We start from the raw sequence: 16,593 nt of genomic DNA on the forward strand, positions 1-16,593 counted from the left end.
TGCACTCTAGAGCCTGAGAGCCACAACTTCTGAAGCCTGTGTGCCACAACTATTGAAGCCCACACGCCTAGAGCCTGTGCTCTGCAACAAGAGAAGCCACCGCAATGAGAAGCCTGCGCACCCCAACAAAGAGTAGCCCCCGCTCTCAGCAACTAGAGAAAACCCGTGTGCAGCAGCGAAGACCAAATGCAACCAAAAATTAAATAAGTGAATAAATAAAATTAAAAAAGTAATTAAAAGGTAACTCCATTATTTATTTCTGTGTTTTAAAGAACATTAAGCCACAAACATACTTCAATTCTCTTCCTTTTCCTTCTCAATTACCTTGCTCTCAGCAGCTCCCCTAGAATTTATCCCTGTCTCCCCAAAGTCACCAAGTCAAACTGAATTCTCCCTGCAATCATCATCCTTCTGTTTCCTCTTCCCTTATCTTTACGTTATTTTATTTTTTATATTTTTTAAAATATTTATTTATTTGGCTGTGCCGTGTCTTAGTTGTGGCATACGGGATCTTCATTGCTGCATGTGGGATCTTTGTTGCCACATCTGGGATCTTCATTGCGGCATGCAGGATCTAGTTCCCTGACCAGGGATCGAACCTGGGCCACCTGCATTGGGAACGCAGAGCCTTTTTCTTTTTAATGATTTAAAATTATTTTTTAATTTATTTTTTGGCTGTGTTGGGTCTTTGGTGCTGCGCATGGGCTTTCTCTAGTTGTGGTGAGAGGGGGCTACTCTTCATTGCAGTGCACAGGCCTCTCATTACAGTGGCTTCTCTTGGTGCAGAGCACAGGCTCTAGGCTCACGGGCTTCAGTAGTTCTGGCATGTAGGCTCAGTAGTTGTAGCTCACGGGCTTAGTTGCTCCACGGCATGTGGGATCTTCCTGGACCAGGGCTCGAACCTGTGTCCCCTGCATTGGCAGGCAGATTCATAACCACTGTGTCACCAGGGAAGTCCCTCATTGTAGTTTTTTTTTTTTTTTTTTTTTTTGCTGTACGCGGGCCTCCCACTGTTGCGGCCTCTCCCGCTGTGGAGCACAGGCTCTGGATGCACAGGTTCAGCGTCCATGGCTCACGGGCCCAGCCGCTCCGCGGCATGTGAGACCCTCCCAGACCGGGGCACGAACCCATGTCCCCTGCACTGGCAGGCGGACTCTCAACCACTAAACCACCAGGGAAGCCCCCTCATTGTAGTTTTGATTTCATTTCTCTAATAATTAGAGATGTTGAGCAGCTTTTCATGTGCTTCTTGGCAATCTGTATGTCCTCTTTGGGGAAATGTCTATTTAGGTCTTCTCCCCATTTTTTGATTCGGTTGTTTGTTTTCTTAATATTGAGCTGTATGAGCTGTTAATATATTTTGGAGATTAATCCTTTGTCTGTGGATTTGTTTGCAAATATTTTCTCCCATTCTGAGGGTTGTCATTTTGTCTTGTTTGTAGTTTCCTTTGCTTTGCAAAAGCTTTGAAGTTTCATTAGGTCCCATTTGTTTATTTTCATTTTTATTTCCATTACTCTAGGAGGTGGATCAAAAAAGATCTTGCTGTGATTTATGTCAAAGAGTGTTCTTCCTATGTTTTCCTCTAAGAGTTTTATAGTGTTCAGTCTAACATTTAGGTCTCCAATCCATTTTGAGTTTATTTTTGTGTATGGTGTTAGGGAGTGTTTTAATTTCATTCTTTTACATGTAGCTGTCCAGTTTTCCCAGCACCACTTATTGAAGAGACTCTCTTTTCTCCATTGTATATCCTTGCCTCCTTTCTCATAGATTAGTTGACCATAGGTGCATGGGTTTATCTCTGGGCTTTCTATCCTGTTCCATTGACCTATATTTCTGGTTTTGTGCCACTACCATATTGTCTTGATTACTGTAGCACTGTAGTACAGTCAGACTCAGGGAGTCTGATTCTTCCAGCTCCATTTTTTCCCCCTCAAGATTGCTTTGGCTATTCGTGGTTTTTGTGTCTCCATACAAATTTTAAGACTTTTTTGTTCTAGTTCTGTAAAAAATGCCATTGGTAATTTGATAGGGATTGCATTGAATCTTTAGATTGCTTTGGGTAGTATAGTCATTTTCATAGTATTGATTCTTCCAATCCAAGAACATGGTATATCTCTCCATCTGTTTGTGTCATCTTTGATTTCTTTCATCAGTGTCTTACAGTTTTCTGAGTACAGGTCTTTTACCTCCTTAGGTAGGTTTGTTCCTAGGTATTGTATTCTTTTTGTTGCAGTGGTGAATGGAGGTGTTTCCTTAATTTCTCTTTCTGATCTTTTGTTGTTAGTGTATAGGAATGCAAGAGATTTCTGTGCATTAATTTTGTATCCTGCAACTTTACCAGATTCACTGATTAGCTCTAGTAGTTTTCTGGTGGCATCTTTAGGATTCTCTATGTATAGTATCATGTCATCTGCAAAGAGTGACAGTTTTCCTTCTTCTTTTCCTATTTGGATTCCTTTTCTTTTTCTTCTCTGATTGCCGTGGCTAGGACTTCCAAAACTATGTTGAATAATAGTGGTGAGAGTGGACATCCATGTCTTGTTCCTGACCTTAGAGGAAATGCTTTCAGTTTTTCACCATTGAGAATGATGTTTGTTGTGGGTTTGTCGTATGAGGCCTTTATTATGTTGAGGTAGGTTACCTCTATGCCCACTTTCTGGAGAGTTTTTATCATAAATGGGTGTTGAATTTTGTCAAAAGCCTTTTCTGCATCTATTGAGGTATGATCATATGGTTTTTATTCTTCAATTTGTTAATATGGTATATCACATTGATTGACTTGCATATATTGAAGAATCCTTACATCCCTGGGATAAATCCCACTTGATCATGGTGTATGATCCTTTTAATGTGTTGTTGGATTCTGTTTGCTAGTATTTTGTTGAGGAGTTTTGCATCTATATTCATCAGTGATATTGGTCTGTAATATTCTTTTTTGGAGTATCTTTGTCTGGTTTTGGTATCAGGGTGATGAGGGCCTCATAGAATGAGTTTGGGAGTGTTCCTTCCTCTGCAATTTTTTGGAAGAGTTTGAGAAGGATGGGTGTTAGCTCTTCCCTAAATGTTTGATAGAATTCATTGTGAAGCCATCTGGTCCTGGACCTTTGTTTGTTGGAAGATTTTTAATCACAGTTTCAATTTCATTACTTGTGATTGGTCTGTTCATATTTTCTATTTCTTCCTGGTTCAGTCTTGGAAGGTTATACCTTTCTAAGAATTTGTCCCTTTCTTCCAGGTTGCTCATTTTATTGGCATAGAGTTGCTTGTAGTAGTCTCTTATGATGCTTTGTATTTCTGTGGTGTCCATTGTCACTTCTTTTTCATTTCTAATTTTATTGATTTGAGTCCTCTCCCTCTTTTTCTTGATGAGTCTAGCTAAGGGTTTATCAATTTTGTTTATCTTCTCAGACAACCAGCTTTTAGTTTTATTGATCTTTGCTATTGTTTTCTTTGTTTCTATTTCATTTATTTCTGCTCTGATTGTTATGATTTCTTTCCTTCTACTAACTTGGGGTTTTGTTTGTTCTTGTTTCTGTAGTTCCTTTCGGTGCAAGTTTAGATTGTTTATTTGAGATTTTTCTTGTTTCCTGAGGTGGGATTGTATTGCTCTAAACTTTCCTCTTAGAACTGCTTTTGCTGCATCCCATAGGTTTTGGATTGTCATGGTTTGTTGTCATTTGTCTCTAGGTATTTTTTGGTTTCCTCTTTGATTTCTTCAGTGATCTCCTGGTTATTAGTAATGTATTGTTTAGCCTCCATGTGTTTGTGTTTTTCATGTATTTTTCCTTGTAATTGATTTCTAATATCATAGCATTGTGGTCAGAAAAGATGCTTGATATGATTTCAATTTTCTTAAATTTACTGAGGCTTGATTTGTGGCCCAAGATGTGCTCTATCCTGGAGATTGCTCCATGTGCACTTAAGAAAGTGTAATCTGCTGTTTTTGGATGGAATGACCTATAGGCAGGCAGATTCTTAACCACTGAGCCACCAGGGAAGTCCAGGAGCACAGAGTCTTAACCACTGGACCACAAGGGAAGTCACATCTTTATGTTATTTTATTATGGAATTTAACCTCACCTCCCAAACTAGTTTCCTCTTCTGTCTGGTCTCTCTTCATTCTACTAGTTCTGCATCCCAAGTTAGGGAACCTAGCTGGCAAATTCAAAACTTCTCAGAATGCATGGAAGGAGGAGACTCTGAATGACAAAAGACAAAACTCTTGTTAGCTAGAAAGGAGTGTGAGGGTGGGAAGAAAACAGAGACGCTCACGTTAGCAAATCACATTAACATTTAGATCCAAAATTTACAGCTTCAAAATCCCCACCTCAAGGACCTCAGCTCTACTTTTTTTGTGTGGTAAAGTATACACGATGTAAAACCTACCATTTTACCCATTTTTAAGTGCACAGTTTAGTGGCATTAAGTACATTCACATTGTTATGCAATAATAACCGTCGTCTATCTCCAGAACTTTATCTTCCCAAACTGAAACTCCGTACCCATTAAACAATAACTCCCCATTCTCCCCCCTCCCTCTGCAAGCACCATTCTACTTTGTCTCTATGAGTTTGACTATTCCAGGTACCTCATGTAAATGGAATCATACAATATTTGTCCTTTTGTGACTGGCTTATTTCACTTGGCATAATGTCTTCAAGGTTCATCCATTTGTAACATGTGTTAGACTATAAATCCTGCTTTTTTAAGGCTGAATAATATTCCATTGTATGTATATAATCACACTTTGTTTATCCATTCATCCACTAATGGACATTTGGGTTGTTTCCACATTTTTGGCTATTGTGAATAATGCTGCTAGGAACATGGGTGTACAAATATCTGTTGGAGAGAACTTTAAAAAAATCAGTTCTTTTGAGTATACAACCAGAAACTCAGCTCTGCTTTTATTTTTTTATTATTGTTTTCTTTTACTTTTTTTTGGGGGGGGGGCATGCCGTGTGGCATATAGGATCTTAGTTCCTTGACCAGGGATCAAACCCTGTGCCCCCTACTTAGGGAGCACAGAGTCTTAACCACTGTACCGCCTGGGAAGTCCCAAGCTCTGCTTTTAAAGCTTCTTTCCCTCCCAGTGTCCTGGAGCCGGGGCTGCCTGCTGGCATTTGAGCCATCCTTTTGTGGCAGCTGTTCTAGCCATTCCCTTCTGGGTCACTGTTCTCTTAGCAATACTCAGTCTTTCCTTGCAATCTGCCCGCTTGCTCTCCAACCCCCAGCCCTGCCCCTCATCACTTTCTGAAGAAGATGTAACTATGCATGTCTGAATCCTACCTATGAACATGGTTTGAATTTTTATCCAAGTGGGCTCCTTGGGCCCCCATGTAAATCAATGGCTGCAAATAGATGGGGTGGGGCAGGGAGAGATTTGTGGTGGGGATTATCATTTCATCTGTTTATGATATTCTAATTATAGAGTGCCCATAGCTCAAGGAAAGGGATTTTTGAGACTTGATATAAAGTCAACATTCAAAGAAAATCTATTGTGGAAAAAAATGATTTATTTTGTGAATGTGGCAGAAATCATGTAAGTGTTTTCCATTGGAAATAGGAAAAAATACACATAGGCCATTTTATTAATTTCTCTATTTTGAAAAACTATAGAAAATCAGCATATCTCCGAAGCCACAGAAAGAGTGAAGGCTCCACTATTTGCCAGTTGTCTCAGTAAAGGCCTTCTGTGGGTCTGGGCCTGGTTTGGCTGGATCATGGTTTATAAAGTACTCTATAGGATATAAGTATATTGTTTTACCCTTGGAGTTTTCAGGACCCAGATCCTTTTTGGCAAGGGATTTGTAGGTTTAAACAAATGTCCATCAAGCTTTTAGTGAGTAGTGTTTCTGTCCTAGGCAGTATTTAAAATGAAAAGAGACTATGGGGTGGGAGAAGGAATGAGAGGAAAAAGCAATTACTTTGATTTAAATTGTTAAAAGAGAAAGTTCTTTTGTCTAGGGATAAAGCACAGCTTGTAGGGTTGTGGGATGTTGATAAACCCAGTAGCAATGGGTTTGGTCTCTATGTCCTTTGGATCCCCCAGGGGTTTCAGGACAAAGTTTTGCAGAATGGTGGTGAGAAACAGGAACAACTCCACGCGGGCCAGGCCCTCTCCAACACATGCCCGTTTCCCTGGAAGGAGGAGACAGTTCCATTAGCTTGCTCCAAATTCAAATACAATAGCTCGTATTCAAATACTATACACTCCTAACAGCCAATGAAAACACTGATTAGAAAAGGGATGGCTAAAAAACTGCTGGAGGACAATGAACTGGTACAGTTCTTCTAGACGGATATTTGTCAATACATATCAAAACTCTCTAAAGAAATTTTCACTCTTAATTCAGTAATTCTCCTTCTGGGGATTTATCTGTAGGAATTAGAGATTCACCTATGTGGGTGTCACTTGCATTGTTATTTATGACACTGATGAGTTAGTTGAAAACTAGACATCCACCTATACTGGATTAATTAAATAAATCCTTGTGCATCTATCATGCAACACAACCTAAACATGTTTGCATGGAAGATTACTTAATACTGTCTTATATCACAACACACTAAGCAAAAGCAGGTTATCAAATAGATTGTACAGAATGAGCCTGATTTTTTTAAATAAAATATACATTTATTATGTATATCTAGACAATTTTGTGAAGTATATATAGCAAAATATTAACAGCGATTATAGCCTGAATCTGAAATCCAGGCTATAGTCTGAAATTGCAGATGATTTTCCTTTTTCTTTTTTCTTTTTTTTCCTTTTTACAAATCCACCCATCCACTCATCCATCTATTTATGGCTGCGCTGGGTCCTCGCGGCTGCTGGCGCCCCGCCCCCCGCGCCCCCCCACCAGGTTGCGGAGAGCAGGGGCCACTCCTCGCCGCGGTGCGCAGGCACCGCAGCGGCTCCTCCCGTCACGGAGCTCTGGCCCCAGGCACGCGGGCTCAGCAGCCACAGCCCAAGGGCTCCAGCGCACAGGCCTAGCAGCCGTGGCGCATGGGCTCAGCCCCCGGGCCAGGGCCGGAACCCGTGTCTCCCGTATTGGCAGGTGGACTCCCAACCACTGCACCACCAGGGAAGTCCCTCCTTTCTCTCTCTCTCTTTTTTTTTTTTTTTTTGCTCTTCTGTATTTTCCATCTTTTATATTGAACACTTACTATCACTGTAATTAGAAATAAAACATACTGTTATTTTTGAAAATACTAATCAAATGATTGACTAGGGTAACAAAGAAAAAGAATGGGTGCTGAGCAATCCTAAGTTGTCTTTATGACTTTATGAGAACTAGCAACTGGGAGCCAACCAGCGCTTGCAAAGAGGCAAGCGTATGTGGGGCTCCGGATTTCAGAGGAGAAGAAAGAGGATGAAGTGGCCAAGGTGTCTCTGATGGCCTCTCTAAGAATCAGAAAATTAATAATGGTTAATAATTTTATAAGAAGAGAGAAACTTGAACATTTTGTTTTGAAAAAGTCATATTATGAAAGGGAGATCAACAGGCAAGAGTTTGTAAAAGGAGGTCCCTTTGTTATCTGATAATGTGTGACATCTGAATTAAATTGATTTGCCTTGGTTTCTTTAAAAACTAGCATTGTACTCAATCACCAAACAACAAAAGAGTCTCTGGAAGACTTACCTGATCCTACTGGTATACAGACTTAAATGGATCCATCCCGATTTGGGGGTTTATAAAAGATTGATTTGATTGACTTTGCTATCATCAGTGGATTACTTAGTTATGCCATATTTAGTAAAGCTAAAAGTTATCCAAAAGGTTCATGTGTATGGTTTGGATGGGGTGTATTTGTATTTACCCATGGAAAAAGGCACGAAGTATGCTGTTTTCCTGACGCTGCCATTTTTATCCAAAAAGTGACCTGGGTCAAACTTCTCTGGGTTGGGAAATTCCTTGCAATCGTACAGGACCGAAGACAGTAATGGCAATACAGTAGCGCCCTGGAACCAAGAAATGGAGAGTGCAGTGGCACATTATGATGCTTACCTTTGGTTCATAAAAAGTCTAACACTTTTAATCACAGTGGATTAAATAGGATTGAGCACTCTTAAGTTTGCCTGGAGAGGACTGTCTCATGTGATGGCTCTTTTACACACATTACCATACAATATCTTTTATCAAGTAATAAGATGGTTCTCTGTGGGAAGAGCACTGTTATGGTCAATGTGCAATAATCAATTGTTAAAAAGCTAAGGTTTGCAACCCATATTGTCTAGACATGTGCTTTACTGGAATTGTTGCCTCAAATTGAAAGAGCTCACATTTTATAATTTTTTTCTTTCTGAATTCAAGTGTGAATGGAAGAAAATGAGAGATGGAAACTTGTAACCTATAAAATCTGTTGGATCAAACCCCACTTCCCTCACTTGTAAAATGGGGTGGGGTAACAACAATAGGCTTTCCTCTTTGCCCCATTAGATTTTGTGAGATTTCAATGACAAAATAATAATGACCATTGATACGGAATGCTTCACATTTACCTGACACTGTGTCTAGTAGTTTATAAATTTAATTCTCACTTCAACCATATCCAGTAGGCTCTTTTTGTTTGTTTGTTTCACATTGTATAAATGCAGAAATTGAGATTCAGAGAGAAGAAATAAGTTACTTGAGGTTATACTTTTAGTAAGTGGCATGGTTAGAATTTGACCCATCTATCTATGGGTCATAAAGCACCCCTGTTTAAGTGAAAGCCTCCTCTTCCCATTTTTACTTCATTTTGGATTTCCTGAAACATTATTTCACAAGTTTTGGGGTAGGTAATACATGCACATGGTATAAAATACAAAAAAAAAAAAAAGTACAAAAGGGTACAAAGTGAAAATAAGTCTCTTTCCTATACTCAAGTCCCCTGGTTTCCTTCTTAATGTAATCACTGTTACCAGTGTATGATATATCCTTTATGACATATCTTATGGATTTAAAAAAAAGGTACACACCTATTTCCTACTTTTTCCACAAATAGTAGCATCCTGTAGTGTTCTGTAGCTTGCTTAGTATTCTACTTTGCATAAATAATTTTTAGGGAATTCCCTCGCGGTCCAGTGGTTAGGACTTGGTGCTTTCACTGCTGGGGGCCAGTTTTGATCCCTGGTCGGGGATCTAAGACCCTGTAAGCCATGCAGCATGGCCAAAAAAATAATAATAATAATTTAAAGTCCTTTTTAAATGAATATTCAGCACCAATATTGCTGCAATGAATATTATTTGGGGGGAAATATACACAAAGGATAAATTCCTAGTAGTGGAACTGCTTTTCAAATTGCTATGCACGTTTTGAATTTTCATATAAATTGCAATGATGCCTTCCATGGAAGTTACACCAATTTATACTACTAGCAAAAACATGTTTTTTAATATCTTGCCAACATATTGTGACAAGTGAAAACATGTTTCTTTATCATTTTTATTTTCAATATATTTTATTGTGTAAGTATATTTTCACATATTTAAAAAACATTTGTAATTACTTTCACTAACATTTAAATTTTGTCTCCCATGCATTTTATCTGTTGGTTCTGGGGTTTTTTCATGCTGACTGTAGGAGTTCATTTTATTTTTCAGTAATTAGTTCTTTGTTCTTATGAACTATGAAACATTTTGTCTCAGTTTGTCATTTGACTTTTTTTTTTTTTTTTTTTTTTTGTGGTACGCGGGCCTCTCACTGTTGTGGCCTCTCCCGCTGCAGAGCACAGGCTCCGGACGCTCAGCGGCCATGGCTCACGGGCCCAGCCGCTCCACGGCATGCGGGATCTTCCCGGACTGGGGCACGAACCCGTGTCCCCTGCATCGGCAGGCGGACTCTCAACCACTGCGCCACCAGGGAAGCCCTGTCTTTTGACTTTGTTTCTTTATCTTAGGTAGATTTTTCTTATTTGCATGTAACAAAATTTATCCATTTTTAAATGTATAGCCCTCTTATTCCTCTTTTCTTTGGTCAATGTTAGAAAGTCTTTCTTCCCTCTGAAATTCTCAAAAAAATTATTGCTTTTATCCTTAGCACTTTTATAGTTTAATATTCTATGTGTATATAATTGAACCACCAAGAATAAATTTTCATATAAAATTTATTTTATATGAAAGTTTGAGGTAGGGATTTATTATTCTTTTTTTTCCAACTCCCCTGGGAATTCTACAACTGAATAATCAATATTTTTCCTCTAAGTTACAAGGAAAAAGCCACTTTATCATATACTAAGTTTCCATGTATAATTACATTTATTTCTAGACTTTATTTGATTGATCTGTCTACTCAAGAAGCTGTATTATAGTGCTTTAATAACTGTGACCTTATATTATATTTTAATATTTGGTAGGACCTGTCCCTGATTATTCTTTATTTTTTAATTTCCCATATCAAATTTGAGATCTGTTGGTTTAGTTCCAAAAAAGTATCTAGTTTATATTTTCATTGAGATCTCATAAATGCATAGATTAATTTCAGGGTAACTGCTATCTTCCTACCTGAACACAGAATAAGTCTTCTAATTTATTCAAAACTTGTATATCTTTCATTAACATTTTAAGGGGTTATTTTTTGGTATAAATCTTGCAGATTTCTTATCAAGTATATTCCTAAGTATTTTATCCTCGTTTTTATCAATGAAAAGCTTTTATTCATTATGTTTTTAAAACATAGCTTTTATTTTATATAGGGTAGAAATTGATTTTTCTAATAATAAATTTGTACCCAACCACTGGAAAATTCTATTTTTGCAGTGGTACTTAAGTTAATTTTCTTGAGTTTTCCAGGTACAATTATGTCACCTACAAATCGACTCCGCCTCTTAAATGTTTTATCTCATTACCTTTTTCTAATTCTAGTTAAATACTGGTAATGGTGGGTAGCTTTGCCTTATTCCTGATATTAGTAGGAATGCTTTTAGTCAAAAAGCATGATTTGGGAAATATGTTTTCCGTGGCTAATGAGGTATTTATCTATTCCTATTTTTTTAAGGGTTAAACTCTTTAATATTATCAAAAGCATTTTCTGTACAAATGTGATTATCATGTGATTTTTCTCTAAATTCTATTTATATGGTGAATTTTAATAAACCAGATTTTCTGGTGTTAGACCATTCCTGTGTTCCTGATTACCTTCACTTGCTGGTGATGTAGTATTTTTAATGTGATGCTAGACTTATGTGTTAATAGACTTTTGCATTGACATTTGGCAGTAAGGTTGGGGGCTGTTTCAGTTTTGCAGTGTTCTGTCACCTTTTCTTCCTCTTCTATACTCTTGAATGGATTAAATGTAAAACCCAACCCCTTAATCACTACAGAAGACTGACTACAGAAGACTGACTACTCTTTTGATAATTGTTAATTGTTATGGGCAGCAATATCCCAAATGTCCTGGTATATGAGGTCTTCAGAGGAAAGAATTCGGGTTAAAGAAAGTTGACATTTGACTTGATTACTTTAGAGCTGCAGATACATTTTCCATCTCTTCCCCCTTTTTAAAATCCATCATGGAAAATCAGGTTTCTTTTCCCACAACATTCGCATTAATGCAAATCACTTCTCCCTCAATACATTCTACATGAGAGTGTGAGGGGCCTTGGGAGCCCCAGGTCAGCTTCCCCATTCCAGGAAGGCAGAGACAGGACCACAGAGGTGACATAATGGCCTGAGGGTGCACTGCATGGCAATGACAGATTTCAAATCCAGGCCGTGTGACTCTGACCTTGTGTTCTTTCCGTGTCTCTCAATTACCTCTCTTCCTGAAACAGAACTGAGATGCCTCTAACAGGCCCCACTGAGGTATCATGCTGCCCCTTCTATCCCAGCCAGCTTTCCCAGACACCTCTAACCTTAGGGATGAAGTACTGTCTGAATTTCGTGTCCCGGGCCACACTATGGGGCATGTTAGAAGGAAGGAGGGTGATGTATCTTTGTATCTCATGAAGCACGGCCTCTGTATAGGGCAGCTTTATCTTGTCCTTCATGCAGGGGCTTTGGTTGCGTCCAATTACACAGTCAATTTCTTCATGAACTTTGGCTGCAAAGACATGAATCATGAATGCTACTCAAGAGATGTGTCCCCTGGACACCTGGAAATGCTTACGATGTATAATAGAAAGTGGCCTAGAAAAGGCTCCCAAGGTCAAAGACGTGCTGCTAAACAGCCCACGGGTCTGCTCCTCAACAGAATTTCTATTTTCTATTTTCTGGTCTAAAAGACCAGAGATTTTGCTGCAGGAAACATAAAAGCTGCATCAGCTATGTCCTTGGCCTCATGCCTGAATTGGTTTGCCCTCCTGTACAGGTGAGGAGATGACCTCTGTGGCAGGGATTAAGGTTTACCCCAGATTCCTGGCAAAGCAGCTGTGGAGAGGAAATGTTTAATCCTCACTCTAGTGGGAGCAACTCCTTTGTCAGCCTCATCCAGTCTCCTACACATTTTGTGGGAATGGCAAACACCATTTTGTTAAGCAGTATAAACACTGGCTTTCTAAGACCTGTGCTCTGAGAACGTGCTTGAGAAAATCACGCTACTACAATTTCATTTTTTAATTTTAAATTACATTGGATCTAAAAATTCCCTTTGGGGAGTCTGATCCATTCTCAAGATGGAAAAACACAGGCCTGTGAGGTGAAATAACTTGTTTGAGGTCACACAGCCAGGTATGGGCAGGCGGAGAATGAGAAGCCACCATGGGAATCCATGCATCCCTCATCTAAATGGGGCTCACTCTTCAGCATTGCATCACATATGGAAGAGTTGGGATTCAGAAGCTCCTCTGTGTTTAAACTTAAATGAAAGTCTTTGGGTTCGTAAAGGTCTCTCTTATCAGCATGATTTGATATAATCCTGATCTATAAAATCAAACCACATGGATGAACCTTTGCATGATGTTCTACAAGGCAGTCCAAAGAAAGAGAAGTCGTCACTGCCAGTAGTATCTTCCCACCCTCACCAGTGCCAGGAGCTGATATTTTATCCTACATAAATACTTAGGATATTTGCTGTACCTTGAACCTCAGGGTATTTCATGAGGAGCAAGAGTCCATAGCTCAGAGTGATACTGGTTGTCTCTATTCCCGCTGAAAACAGATTTGATCCACAGGTTATCAAGTTCTCCAAGTGAAATTCAGACTCTGGGTTCTGTTTCTCCTGTAGATGGTAGAGTTAATGGCCACGTGAGTTAAAAAGAAGGCAGTGGCTTATCAGAGCTCTATGATCACACCCCATCACTAGCGATAGGCTTCATTTTGTGCACGGTAGGGTGGTAGATAAAGAAATCCATCACGGAATCGAAACTTCTGGCTCAAATCCCGGGTTGGTCAATGAACAGATGTGTGCCCTTGGCAAGTTACTTTACCTTTTTACTCAATTTCATCATCTGCGAAATTGGGGTAAAAAACAGAACATACCCCATAGGGTTATTATAAAGATTAAAAGAATTAATTGGTGGAAGATCTTGGAAAAACTCTTCATATATACAAATACTCAGTGAATGGTATCTTCTTTTATTATATTTAATGAAAAAGACTAGATGATAAGCTCTGTGTGAGCACAATGTAGAGAAGTCACTGGTTTGGGACTGGTCTGTTTCCTTCACTTACAAAGACTTAGGTATTCACAGCCCCACATTCTCACATATAACACTGATGTGACTCTCATATCATTATTAATGGCGTGTTTTTTTAATTGGAGTATAATTGCTTTACAATGTTGTGTTAGTTTCTGCTGTACAACAAAGTAAATCAGCTATATGTATACATAAATCCCCTCCCTCTTAAGCCTCCCTCCCACCCACCCCCATTATTGGCATTTCTAATATGAAGATTGTACTTGTACATATAGGACATTTTGACTTATAATTTTTTGCATGGGATCTACAAAGTCTTTAGAAAATAAACTGATCCAGGGCTTAAAAACAGTGAGTGAGCTTTCTTTCTTTCTTTCTTTCTTTTTTTTTTTTTTTTTGCACCCTTCTAATGTTTAAATCAAGAATATATTTTTATTCTTATTTTTTTCATATATCTACATTTACTTTGCAAAAGTAATACATATACATCATAGAAATACAAATACATTGTAGTGTTACATACAGGAATGCATTATATGTGTAAAAATACATGAACATTGTAAAAATTTAGAAAATACAGGGGAGCTAGCTAGAAGAAAATTAATCCTATCATTTAAGTAATAAACATTGACAATATTTTGGCATATATTCTCCAAATTTTTTCTTTTTTTTTGAATTTTAGAATTTTATTTATTTTTTTATACAGCAGGTTCTTATTAGTTATCCATTTTATACATATTAGTGTATATATGTCAATCCCCATCTCCCAATTCATCACACACACACACACACCCGACTTTCCTCCCTTGGTGTCCATCATTTCTTCTCTACATCTGTGTCTCTATTTCTGCCTTGCAAACCAGCTCATCTGTACCATTCGTCTAGATTCCACATGTACACATTAATATACGATATTTGTTTTTCCCTTCTGTCTTACTTCACTCTGTATGATAGTCTCTAGATCAATCCACATCTCTACAAATGACCCAATTTCATTCCTTTTTATGGCTGAGTAATATTCCATTGTATATATGTACCACATCTTCTTTATCCATTTGTCAGTCGATGGGGATTTAGGTTGCTTCCATGACTGGCTATTGTAAATAGTGCTACAATGAACATTGGGGTGCATGTGTCTTTTTGAATTATGGTTTCCTCTGGGTATATGGCCAGGAATGGGATTGCTGGGTCATATGGTAATTCTATTTTCAGTTTTTTAAGGAACCTCCATACTTTTCTCCACAGTGGCTGTATCAATTTATATTCCCACCAACAGTGCAAGAGGGTTCCCTTTTCTCCACACCCTCTCCAGAGTTCGTTGTTTGTAGATTTTCTGATGATGCCCATTCTAACTGGTGTGAGGTGAGATACCTCATTGTAGTTTTTTTTTTTTTTTTGTGGTACATGGGCCTCTCACTGTTGTGGCCTCTCCCGTTGTGGAGCACAGGCTCCGGATGCGCAGGCGCAGTGGCCATGGCTCACAGGCCCAGCCGCTCAGCGGCATGTGGGATCCTCCCGGACCGAGGCACGAACCCATGTCCCCTGCATCGGCAGACAGGCTCTCAACCACTGTGCCACCAGGGAAGCCCCCTTCATTGTAGTTTTGATTTGCATTTCTCTAATAATTAGTGATGCTGAACAGGTTTTCATGTGCTTCTTGGCCATCTGTATGTCCTCTTTGGAGAAATGTTTATTTAGGTCTTCTGCCCATTTTTTGATTGGGTTGTTTGTTTTGTTAATATTGAGCTGCATGAGCTGCTTATATATTTTGGAGATTAATCCTTTGTTGATTCATTTGCAAATATCTTCTCCCATTCTGAGGGCTGTCTTTTCATCTTGTTTACAGTTTCCTTTGCTGTGCAAAAGCTTTTAAGTTTCATTAGGTCCCATGTGTTTATTTTTGTTTTCCTTTCCATTATTCTAGAAGGTGGGTCAAAAAAAGACCTTGCTGTGATTTATGTCAAAGAGTGTTCTTCCTATGTTTTCCTCTAAGAGTTTTATAGTGTCCGGTCTTACATTTAGATCTTTAATCCGTTTTCAGTTTATTTTTGTGTATGGTGTTAGGGAGTGTTCTAATTTCATTCTTTTACATGTAGCTGTCCAGTTTTCCCAGCACCACTTATTGAAGAGACTCTCTTTTCTCCATTGTATATCCTTGCCTCCTTTCTCATAGATTAGTTGACTATAGGTGCGGGGATTTATCTCTAGGCTATCTATCCTGTTCCAATGACCTATATTTCTGGTTTTGTGCCAGTACCATATTGTCTTGATTACTGTAGCACTGTAGTATAGTTTGAACTCAGGGAGTCTGATTCCTCCAGCTCCATTTTTTCCCCCTCAATATTGCTTTGGCTATTCGCGGTTTTTGTGTCTCCATACAAATTTTAAGACTTTTTTGTTCTAGTTCTGTAAAAAATGCCATTGGTAATTTGATAGGGATTGCATTGAATCTTTAGATTGCTTTGGGTAGTATAGTCATTTTCATAGTACTGATTCTTCCAATCCAAGAACATGGTATATCTCTCCATCTGTTTGTGTCATCTTTGATTTCTTTCATCAGTGTCTTACAGTTTTCTGAGTACAGGTCTTTTACCTCCTTAGGTAGGTTTGTTCCTAGGTATTGTATTCTTTTTGTTGCAGTGGTGCATGGAGGTGTTTCCTTAATTTCTCTTTCTGATCTTTTGTTGTTAGTGTATAGGAATGCAAGAGATTTCTGTGCATTAATTTTGTATCCTGCAACTTTACCAGATTCACTGATTAGCTCTAGTAGTTTTCTGGTGGCATCTTTAGGATTCTCTATGTATAGTATCATGTCATCTGCAAAGAGTGACAGTTTTCCTTCTTCTTTTCCTATTTGGATTCCTTTTCTTTTTCTTCTCTGATTGCCGTGGCTAGGACTTCCAAAACTATGTTGAATAATAGTGGTGAGAGTGGACATCCATGTCTTGTTCCTGACCTTAGAGGAAATGCTTTCAGTTTTTCACCATTGAGAATGATGTTTGTTGTGGGTTTGTCGTATGAGGCCTTTATT

At 38.6% G+C, this 16,593-nt stretch overlaps 1 protein-coding gene across 1 annotated transcript in view; it reads right to left on the reverse strand.

Annotated features, from left to right (window-relative positions):
• Positions 1–5,942: 5,942 nt before the first annotated feature.
• The window catches only part of LOC307058462 (cytochrome P450 2C23-like), a gene marked incomplete at both ends in the record, with an annotated part of 31,661 nt that continues 21,010 nt past the window's right edge, over positions 5,943–16,593 (reverse strand). The window contains 4 exons of the mRNA XM_079711923.1: positions 5,943–6,142; positions 7,826–7,967; positions 11,841–12,028; positions 13,003–13,144. Of these exons, the coding sequence (XP_079568049.1) occupies positions 5,943–6,142; positions 7,826–7,967; positions 11,841–12,028; positions 13,003–13,144 (672 nt within the window). The remainder of the gene's footprint in view (positions 6,143–7,825; positions 7,968–11,840; positions 12,029–13,002; positions 13,145–16,593) is intronic.

The sequence above is a fragment of the Hyperoodon ampullatus genome, assembly GCF_949752795.1.
Source record: "Hyperoodon ampullatus genome assembly, chromosome: 1".
Taxonomy (NCBI): domain Eukaryota; kingdom Metazoa; phylum Chordata; class Mammalia; order Artiodactyla; family Ziphiidae; genus Hyperoodon; species Hyperoodon ampullatus.